This window comes from Dipodomys merriami, unplaced genomic scaffold (assembly GCF_024711535.1).
Source record: "Dipodomys merriami isolate MVZ:Mamm:240054 unplaced genomic scaffold, mDipMer1.0.p SCAF_41, whole genome shotgun sequence".
Lineage (NCBI taxonomy): Eukaryota > Metazoa > Chordata > Mammalia > Rodentia > Heteromyidae > Dipodomys > Dipodomys merriami.
Window position 1 is genome coordinate 10398329 of NW_027205715.1, and position 10993 is coordinate 10409321.

Genomic DNA, 10993 nt, shown 5'->3' on the forward strand with positions numbered 1-10993 from the left:
TTCTGTATAGGCAGATCCTGCCTTTCAAGTTTGGCCTGATTCTTGATCATAAGTAATTTTACCTCTTTCTAATTTCACATTTTATATTCTTTTTCAGGGATCATCATACCTGACACCCCAGTGTGGTCAGCAGTCGGCTAGTGAAGACTTTCCATTGGCTATATATTTTGTCCAGGTGATGACTTCTGGGAATTCCTCATTTCAGTTCAGAGAATCTTTAGGCAAGTCATGCCAGGAGAAATGACCCCTCCAGGAAGGGTCCTAAGAAGGAAAGCCTGTGGTGCCAGGCTGTACGTACTCAACAGTATTGTGCACCAGCTTGAAGAATCAAAGCTAGTTTCCAATGGCACTACTTCCTCTGGGAAGTCAGTCTGGGTTGCAGCTCCTGACCCCTTACTGAATCCTAGCAGGATTCTAAATACTTCATACACTCCCAGTTACCAACCTAGCTCGCAGATCACCACAGACCCAGAGAACCCTGTATTCTCTTTTCAGTGTTGCAACTACAAAGTTCCCTTAAATGTGTTTCAAGTGTGTAAATAACTGTCCTTGAGGTCAGACACGATGGTAGCCACAGTTTGAGGGCTGGATGAATAGGAGAATGAGTCCTTAAGAAATGCTACAGAGACACATAGGTATAAAGGGAACAGCCATTCCTAAATAGGAAGAGGTCTATGCAGACCCTCAGACCACAGCTCTAAGAAATGAGCAAACTTGAAAGTAGACTCAGTAATCTATGAGCAAAGAGATAAAGGAGGAATTTCAAAATGAGCACAGTCATAGCTCCCTGTCTCTGCTCAAGTGCTCACCTTTCCCCCATGGAAGGTGGGGGGCATATCCATCTGTGTGATCCTGAGTCTGCTTTTCTGCAGACCAGCCAGGAATTTCTCCATCACAACCTTCACCTCAGTGGTAGCTCCTAGTATCTCAAGGGCTGCAGAAGCCACACAGCACCTCTGGAGGAAGGCAAAGGCAAAGTAGGAGAAGGGAAGTCTCACACCCACAGTGCTGACTACTGACTTCCTGTGACCACTGCCCCATCAGTGCCACTCTCTTGCAGGAACAACCTTGCCCAGCCTCTAAATGTCCCTGCCTACTCCATGTCAGGTCCAAACTCCTGGCTGAGCAAGGTCTAGTTGAACTGTACCTGTTGTTCAGTTGCAGTGTGCTGTCTGGAGGGCCAGAAAAGGTCTTGTGAGGCAGCCATGCTACTCCACCAACTTCCTGCTTGTCTGACTTCAGTGGTCTGTGGATTCCTGCTTCTCCCACTCCAGATTCAGGGTGAGACTCCTGCAGGGAGTTGGGGTGGGGGTTGGAGAGTACAAGGACTAGGCTGAGATCTGCCACATTGTGTAGGGCAGAGTTTGAGCTTGGAGAAGGGAGGGAGGGGCTGGTGGACATAACAAATGATAGTGTGGGAAAATTGTGCTCTTTAAGCATCCATAAAAGCCCACGGTGGAGATAATCAAACTCAGAGAGGGTCATTGATGCCTGAGGACACCGAGGAGTGAGCCCCAAATTGAAGAGTCTGAGGTGCACTGAAATGTGTCAGGCAGAGTCAGGGATTCTGGACATTGCCGTCCTCTGTGTGTAGGTATACCTGTGGCTATAACTGCTACTGAATCTGCTAATGTCATTCCCACATTCCTTTGTTTATGGATGGGTCTCCTTTATCTCAAGAGAAGCATCTTGGCATGGTTCAATATGCCCTGGCAAAAGTTTCTAGTTCTTGAAGAGCTCAGAAACACAACATGAAGTTGAATTGAGATGCCAGTGGGTTTCATTCAAATCTGGGCAAAAGCTTGTTGGCTCCTTGGGTGAAGGGTATGTACCCTGTGCCTATCACAAAGTCCCCAGGCCCTTATCAGGAGCTCATGCCACCAGAGAATTATATCCAGAAATATATGTGCAACCTTTGATCCCCCTCACCACAGAGCATGTTAGGGTAGGCCCTGATGAACTCCCCTACTCTCTCTTATTTAATCTACCCTAAACAGTTCCCCTCCCCTTACCCATGGCCCACTCCTAACATATTCCCTTCCTTACCTGTTCTTGATCAGGCTCTGGGTATTGATTGTGAAATAGTGAGTCCAAGATCACAACTGTTACTATCATGAGGAGCTGGTTGAGCAAATCATGTATCTAGAAGGCCCAGGGTTTTAAATCTCTTAGTTTAAGGGTCATTTTTTGACTCTATATGGCTCAACTTCCTCAGAAACTTTCATGACAGGCTTGAAGCCACATCTATGTAGCTGGTCTCTAACAGGAACCAAAGAGCAATTATTATCCTTTACTGTAACAACTATGAGTAGGAGTGGTTGGTGGCCACACTGAGTTTAAGAGTTCCCATGGAGTCAAAACCTCTTGTGTAGACAACATGGAGGTCATTGGTATGTCTGTGGACTTGCAAAGATGTTGGGAAATTGTTGTCTGTGGTGCCTATTTGTGTTTGCTATCTTGATTTAGCCATACCAGGTGACATGAACCTGGCTGATTCACAACTAGCTCTGAGACATTGCTTAGGGGCAAGAGAGTTAATTTTCTCATAGAAACAGGTGAAATTTGTGAAGGTAATAACGGTAATAATGGGGGAAGGTAATAAAGAAGGTAATAATGGGGGAGAGAGGATTCCATTAGAAGTGGAATTGGTACTGATTAAAATATAGCCAGAAATTGTGGTCTTTACTGGATGTCTAAAACACATAAAGGAGCAGGAGTTTTGGGACTACCAAACATGAGCACAAACAAAAGTGTTCTCTGTCTTAAGTTAGAAGAAACAAACCCAATGTAATCGGCATCCACTTAAACAATTATCATTGTACAAGCCAGTTGGATGTGGACTGTGGGTTGGTATCCAATGGACTGTCCTATTTTTAAAACCCAACAAAAGCCAGGCAAGGTTTTCATAATCTGCTCAGAGCTGTGTTCCTCTCTTCTTAGGGCCCTTATCTCTTCTTAGCATTTTAGCTACCTCCAGTGTGAATTCCATGAGGACTGGATAGGTTCAGTCCAATCCTCACCTTCCTCATGGTGCCTTGTTAAAAATGTGGGGTAACTAGAAATGATGTTTATTCTCCCATCACTTAAGACATAAGCTGGAAGCTGGTAGGGCTTAATGATGATATCAAGTCCCAAAGAACCTCGGGGAGCCTGCCTGGTAGGAGGTCTGAGTCAGGTCAGTGAAAACAATGGTGTCGTGCACAGTCATGCGGACAGAATGTATGTGAAGCCATTGAACCTGCAGATCAGAGGACCTTGCCAGGCTAAACTGTGGGTGGCATAGAGCCAACAGGAGACACAATGTGAGTGGCAGCTGATGGGGCCAAATAATTCTGATGTGCATCTCTACCCACAGGCCAGCAGCCAGCCAGCCCCATCAGGACCACACAATATGGGCAGGTGCAGGGCAGCCTCGTCCATGTGAATGATACCAATGTGGGAGTGCACATCTTTCTGGGCATTCCCTTTGCCAAGCCACCTGTAGGACCACTGCGGTTTGCCCCTCCAGAGCCCCCTGAACCTTGGAGTGGTGTGAGGGATGCCACCTCCTACCCAGCCATGTAAGTTCTCGTGGGGTGAGAATCATTGTGGTGGGAGGGGCACCCTGGACCAGGCTGAGTATTTCTCCCATGTAAATAAATCCCACACTCCATTTCCTTCTGCACTGGAGAATGTTTCCTGTCCATGTTTACATTGAATTTGTTGAGATTCAGTGCCAGGCTCATGGCTCTGCCTTTGCATATGAGCAGTGCTAGCACTAGGTGTCAAAGCACAAACATACATTTGTGCTATGGCTTGGATAATGCCAATAGATATCTGCCACCAGAGGAGGAGTCCCTGGGAAAGAATTACGTTGGCTATAGGTACCTGACAAAGGTCCTGGTCCAACAGCAGATGCTACAGATCCCTGAGGAAGGCAGCAGTGAGGTCTCCTGGGAGAAGCCAAGCTCCATACCCACTGTGCCTACTCAAAGGGCCAGGTGGCACTGGTTAAGGAAATGTCTAAGTGCTTTCAAGTGGACATATGGTTGAAGGAATGTATTTTCCTGGGGTCTGGATTTGGATTTCAGCAATGTCCCACGACTCTAGGGGTAACTGAGCTTCATGCATTCATACTATACTGGTATGGTGAAAGCAACCCTGGCTGGTCTTTAATTGGCACAGAGAGAAAGTGTAAATGTCAATACTTACAGCCAATGATTATAGAAAACTCTATGAGTCAAGATGTATAAGCCTTAGGAGGAGAGATACCCAATGCCCACAACAACGTGAAGGCTTTCTGAAAATCAAAGCTACAGCCTAGCTTGAGATGGAGAGCCTCACGAATCCCAAGTAATGTGGTCTGTGTCTTGTTTGGGAGAAACACGAGGGAAGATTCTGTATAAACAGGGCACCAGTGTGGCAGATAGTTACAGTGACTGGAAACATAGCCTCAAGGTCAGATTTTTTGCCATGAGACAAACCCTGGAATAATTGTCTACTCTTCAAAACAGGTGTCTGCAAGTTGCTTTTAATATGAACACACCTTCCATCTCAATGTCTGAAGACTGCCTTTATCTTAACATCTATTCGCCTGCTGGTGCCCAGGAGGGCTCTAACCTGCCTGTGAGTGTCAGGACTTGGCTGTACTTTGTGGGAGGACAGTTTTTTTCTGTAAGACTCTTAGTACTGGAAGGAACAGCTCTGAGCCAGTGTGGAACCTAATGAGAAGTTTCATTATCAGGTTCCAAACACCACGTGCCAGGAATGGTGTCTCACCAATGGTAGGGGATGGAGAGTCCTAACTGTTCCCAGATGTTAGAGGCATGGGCTCTCTAATGAAACAAGATCTCACTCTACCAACATGAGCCCAGAAGTCTCAGTGAGAAACTCAAGTGCTATACTTTGAGATCACTCAAATTGTGGCTTGACTATTGTGCCAATGCTGTTATGTAATCCTTTTGACTCATTTTAAGGTGAGACATTCAGAGAAATGCACCTTTTCTTGCCATTTTAGACAGGCAACAGAGTAAAAACACCAATATTCTAGTCTTGGAGCCCTTAATTCAGACTTGGATTCCTAGAGTGGACCTCAAGGATACTTACTGAACTTGGGGCCCTCACCCAGGGCCAAGTACAGGAGGTCTTGAAGGAATCCTTTGATGTTGGCAACTGTCCACTGCCAGAGCCATGGGCAGTGTTAGGGCAACCAGAGTTAGGCTAGAAGCTGAATGGGAATCAGTGACAGTTGTCTTCACTTTCCCAGGTGATGGTGTGGATCCATGGTGGTGCATTTGTTATGGGCATGGCTTCCTGGAATGATGGATCCATGCTGGCAGCCATTGAGAATGTGGTGGTGGTCACTATCCAGTACCGTCTGGGAGTCCTGGGCTTCTTCAGGTGAGTGTGGGATAGAAATGGGCAATGAGGGCCAAGAAGAGCCAGGACAGTCCTGTGATCCTAGTCTCTGTAACTTTTCAGCACTGGAGACCAGCATGCCACTGGCAACTGGGGCTACCTGGACCAAGTGGCCGCCCTACGCTGGGTCCAGCAGAATATCGCCCACTTTGGAGGCAACCCCAACCGTGTCACCATTTTTGGCGAGTCTGCAGGTGGTACAAGTGTGTCCTCACATGTTGTGTCCCCCATGTCCCAAGGACTCTTCCATGGTGCCATCATGGAAAGTGGGGTGGCCGTGGTGCCAGACCTCATCTCCAGCTCCTCTGAACCAGTCTCCTCAGTGAGTGCCCTCAGCTGCTCTGTGCTAGACTCCCTGTATTTCCATTCACCCTTAGAGCTTCTGGTTTACTCTATTTAATTGGGACTAAAAGGATCATGGATATAACTTGGGACCTTCTTGGGAATTGGAGAATACTCATGGGTAGAATCTATACATTTCATCCTCACAGAGTTTGAGTGTGGTCTGTGGGCAGCAAGGCTACACTCAGATTCTTCCATGTGGTCATAATCATGTAAGCAGACAGGATGAATCCTCCATTCAAGGTCCCTGAGCATCACGAAAGTGGGAATGATTTCATACCTATAGCAACCCAAACACTATACCTAAGAGATTTGGAGTAATTTGCATTAGTCTGAGTATGGACAAACCTCTCTTGCTACTTCAAAGAGTATGGCAGCCATTGCCTGGTTGCTTTCCAGATGGTGGCCAACCTGTCTGCCTGTGTGAAGATGAACTCAGAGGCCCTGGTGCGCTGCCTGCGGGCCAAGAGTGAAGAGGAAATGCTGGCTATTACCAAGGTCAGGCTGAATGTTGTGGTGAGGGTCCATCAGGGGAAACTGCCCACTGCTCCCTGAGGGAAAAAGGGAAATAGGGTATGAATCACCCAGTCCTAATACTGTGAACCAATGACTGGTTTGTAGCCCTGGGTACAAAACAAAAAGCAAGGGAGGCTAACTCAAATGTTGGATGTCTTGGTTTCTGTGTGGGAGAGAATGCTGGGAAGAATTGGAATATGGTGAAAGTAACACGAGGACAATAGAAAATATGTGGTATGTGATCTCAACTCCTTATCATTGATGCCTCCTTAGACTTTCAAGGTCATCCCTGGAGTGGTGGATGGAGTCTTCTTACCCAGGCATCCCAAAGAGCTGCTGGCCTCTGCTGACTTCCACCCTGTCCCTAGCATCATTGGTGTTAACAGTGATGAGTATGGCTATGGCATCCCCCAGGTGAGACTTCATTCTAACTTATTAGCTGTCTGGGGAGCTCATCAGTTACGTGTGTGAGTGGTAGGGGGTGTATGGTTGGACAGGGCATGATACCTTCATGACCACACAATTCCAACTTAAATTGTCTCCCCACCACTTAGATGTTGGGATTATTTGACATGATAATGGGAATAAATAGAAGCAACTTGCCATCTGTCATGCAGTACATGGTACAACGCATGGTAAGGACCTGGATACCTGCCCCATTGGATGGGAAATCCCAAGCTATTTGTTCCCACAGTAACCTTCAGTAATAAAGGATGGGATATGTGATGGTGGTGGAGTTTCACCAGAGTTTGGCTCTTTCCCCCTTATACTACTGTCCCTTCCAGCCCCATCTCCCCACCCAGAGGCTGCCTCCTCCCTCCCACTCTATTGCCTGCCTAACCTGACTCTCTCTGATCTTCTTGGCACAGAACTTGCCTGCTGAGTGTGCTCACCTGCTGATGGAAGAGTACATGGGGAACACAGAGGACTCCCAGACCCTCCAAGCCCAGTTCCAAGACATGATGGCAGACTTTACATTTGTGATGCCTGCACTGCATGTAGCACATTTTCAGCGTGAGTACATCTGTGGCTGAGATCTGACTGTGCAGCGGGCAGCTCAGAACTGTGAATCTCAGAGAAAATGTGTGATGTCCAAGTCCCCACTTTTGTGTCTCTCAAGGCCCCAGGGCCAGGCACTTGCTGTCCCATAGGCCTCTCATGGCTATGGCAAGGCACAGGCATCACTGGCACTTTACAGAAAAGAAAACTTAGTCTGTTACTAGTCTAAGGGACCACACAGATAGGAAATCCAAGCCATGATTTAACCAAAGCTTTTCCCATTGGTCACCAGGAAAATGGGAGTACCTTGAAATTCTTGGCCTCAAAGCTCATCCTAGAAGTCAGAGAATGGATTATTCACTGTGATGACCATCTTTGAGGTTTACAAAGCCTCCTCCTTCCTGAGGTTTCTCACTTCACAGTCCAGATTCCAGGCAGCTTCAACCTAGCTATCTTGTCACCAAAGATGAGGAAAGATGACTCCAGTTGAGAAGTCAGCATGTCATAATTTGTCTCTACCTCCAGGTTCTCACGCTCCTGTCTACTTCTACTTGTTCCAACATCGTAAGAACTTGACCTCGAACCCCAGGCCTCCATATGTGAGGGCTGACCATAGTGATGAGGTTGACTTTGTCTTTGGGTCTTCTTTGTATGGCAGCAGCCGTGAGTCTTCTTCATTTCCATAAACTAGAATGGGCCTCCCTAGAATCCCTGTAGGTGGGGTCTTCTCATGGTCTACCATGGAAGCTCAGAGAGAGGACATGATGAAGTGTGTAAAATCTTACCATTCCAAAAGCTTCAGGTGTGACAATCTATACCTTTTCCCAAGCAGCCTGTGCTGCCAACACCTGTCCCCACTTGCTATAAGGTGTCAGACATGGGTACAGAATAGATGATAGGACATGAAGTTTGTCCGTACATTATTCCCAAGGACTGGGGAAGAACTGTCCACTAGTCTAGGAATACACTCTAGTCTTTTCAGGTAGAGGTAAGGAAGAAGAATGGAAGGTTGTGCAATGGGAGTACCTGATCTTGGGTGGAAGAAAGGAAGAGAATTTGGCCTGGTATGGAAGACCAGACTACAATTGAGTGGAGGGTGGAGAGCAGGAGTAGGCACCCTCAAATGTTGTCCAAGATGCAGACTCCTGTTCTCCTTTGTGCAGCGGGCTTTTCTGAGGAAGAGGAGCTACTGAGCAGGAGGATGATGAAGTACTGGGCCAACTTTGCCCGGAATAGGTAAGAACATACACCTAACTCTGCCTCCCACGATTGGAGTCCACCTAGTGATCCCCTTGTGGCATCTTGATATGCATGTATAATTCTTACTCAAACGACAGCTCTACCTCAAACCCCAGGACTCCCTCACACACAGTGAGTGCTTTGTAGGTTCAAGTCACTCTCTCTTGCCCCAGAGAGCTGAAAGTTGTCCGCATTTTTGTAGAAACATCAGCACTAACTCTTTTGGGTGTTTGTGAGCCATATGCAACATATACTATAGGGTGGTCTCAGTTTTCCTATAAAGTTCCCTATAAAGTTCCAATGAGCCGGGCGCTGGTGGCTCACGCCTGTAATCCTAGCTACTCAGGAGGCTGAGATCTGAGGATCGCGGTTCAAAGCCAGCCCGGGCAGGAGAGACCGTGAGACTCCTATCTCCAATAAACCACCAGAAAACCGGAAGTGGCGCTATAGCTCAAGTGGTAGAGCGCTCGCCTTGAGCTGAAGAGCTGAGGGACAGCGCCCAAGCCCAGAGTTCAAGCCCCACGACCGACAAAAAAAAAAAAAAAAAAAAAAAAAAAAAAAAAAAAAAAAAAAAAAAGTTCCAATGAATTTTCTATCATTCTCTCCACTCCTGATCTTTTGGGCTGCATAGCAGGATCCTAATGAGGTGATTGGGTGCAGGTTCACAAGAACTCAGAATGACTTTTACCACCCCACTTCTCCTGGGGTGTGTTCACAGGAACCCCAACAGTGCGGATCTGCTCCACTGGCCCATGTTTGACCAGAACGAGCAGTACCTACAGCTGGACATTCATCCTGCTGTGGGCCAGGCCTTGAAGGCCTCCAGGCTGAAGTTCTGGACCAAGACCCTGCCCCAGAAGATCCAGGAGCTCAATGGGGCCTCACATCTGAGTGTGACATACTCTTCACTGTTCTTTTTTCTCTTCTCTCTTCATTTATTTACTTTTTTCTGGTAATGAGGATTGATCCCAGGATATCATACTTGATCAGCAAGTGCTTTGCCACTGAGCTACATCACAGTCTTTGACATTTTTAATCAAATTGTTTGGGACACTTTCAAATATAACTTTATGCAGACAACTACATTCATGCCCATTGGATTCTATTAAGGGTTTTTGAGTGTTTAATTAGAGATAAAATTATAACCGAGGCTGGATTTGAATCAAGATCCTCGGTTCTAAGCCTCCTGAGAAGCTTGGATTCCATGTATGAGCCACTGGAACCTAGGTTATATCTCTAATGCTTTCTCTGAGTCTCTCTTCGGTTGTCTCTCTGTGTCTGTGTCTATATCTGTGATTGCCTGTCTGTTTCTTTCTGTCTCTTTGTTTCTCAATCATATTCGCTCTCGCTGTATATCCTGTCTCTGTCACCTTGTCTTTGTTGAGATCACTATTTTTATGTAAGTTTTCATCAACATCCTCACTCATACAGAATGCTTCTAAAACACTTTCATTCCATGGTTTTACAATTAGCATGGTTATTGTGGATGCCAGGGTTCTGAATGATGGTGCAGAAAATGAGAGTGCAGATGGGAAACTTGCAGTGGTGCACCACAGCCACACTAGTAAGAAGAAGCATTGTGAACTTCAGTGAAAATAAAGGAATTTGTTACTAAACCCTGAACTTCAACGATCTAGACTCTCAGCTCCCCAGCCCAGGTACTGATTAGGTTAGGAGAATGAAGGTCAGAGAGAGCATTTGGGTCTGTGTAGCCAAAAGTCCTTATCTTGAGGTTCCAGACTAGTGCCTGGGTTTACACACACTCCAGCCTCACTTTCTCCCCTTGTCTGGCTGTATCCCATTTTGCTGATACCAGACCAGCATCTTGAACTAATGCCCCTGCTTCATTCATTCTCTTCTTCAGCTGTGCCCCAGTTTGCATAATATCTATTTGTCACTATTAGTTACTGTCTGATCAACCTCCAGCAGAACGCATCGGTTGAGTCATGTGCTGGTGGCCTGTACTAAATCTCAAGAGACTGATATCCAAAGACGGTAGTTTGAACCCAGTCTGTGTAGGAAAGTCCATGAGATTCTTCTATCCTGTTAAGCAGCAAAAAGCTGGCAGTAGAGTGCAACACCAGCTTTGAGTGAAAAAGCTAAGGGATACCTCTCAGTCCTGATTTCAAGCTGGTAAGTCCTGATTTGTGCTGGTAAGCACAAACACACCAAGTCTCTCTCTCTCTCTCTCTCTCTCTCTCTCTCTCTCTCTCTCTCTCTCTCTCCCTCTCTCTCTCCCTCTCTCTCTCTCTCCCTCCCTCCCTCTCCTCTCTCTCTCTCTCTCTCTCTCTCTCTCTCTCTCTCTCTCTCTCTCTCTCTCTCTCTCTCTCTCTCTCTCTCTCACACACACACACACACACACAAAATCCAGGAGCATAAGCACTATATACTATATTAGTTACTTTCTTATCCAGTCCTACCAGAATACACTAATATTCCCATGAACCCACTACAAAAATTCTATCCTCTAATCAATAGTGAATCATTGAACTTGAGCTAG

At 46.5% G+C, this 10993-nt stretch overlaps 1 protein-coding gene across 1 annotated transcript; it reads left to right on the forward strand.

Moving 5' to 3' along the window:
• The first annotated feature begins 1205 nt into the window (after window positions 1-1205).
• Window positions 1206-9790, forward strand: LOC138806972 (cocaine esterase-like). Its single transcript, XM_069992488.1, has 12 exons — window positions 1206-1281; window positions 3356-3560; window positions 4494-4605; window positions 5246-5379; window positions 5461-5719; window positions 6139-6237; window positions 6529-6669; window positions 6810-6890; window positions 7125-7269; window positions 7780-7917; window positions 8418-8490; window positions 9212-9790. Exons 1-12 carry the CDS (start codon window positions 1206-1208, stop codon window positions 9447-9449), a joined length of 1701 nt encoding a protein of 566 aa, XP_069848589.1. The 3' UTR covers window positions 9450-9790.
• The last annotated feature ends 1203 nt before the right edge of the window (window positions 9791-10993 follow it).

Excerpts from the sequence above, each read along its gene's own strand:
- LOC138806972 (XM_069992488.1), top strand. The coding sequence starts at position 1,206 with ATGCTACTCCACCAACTTCCTGCTTGTCTGACTTCAGTGGTCTGTGGA. Across the intron at positions 5,720-6,138 it reads CCTCTGAACCAGTCTCCTCA|ATGGTGGCCAACCTGTCTGC; the intron begins GTGAGTGCCCTC and ends GTTGCTTTCCAG. Across the intron at positions 8,491-9,211 it reads GCCAACTTTGCCCGGAATAG|GAACCCCAACAGTGCGGATC; the intron begins GTAAGAACATAC and ends GTGTGTTCACAG.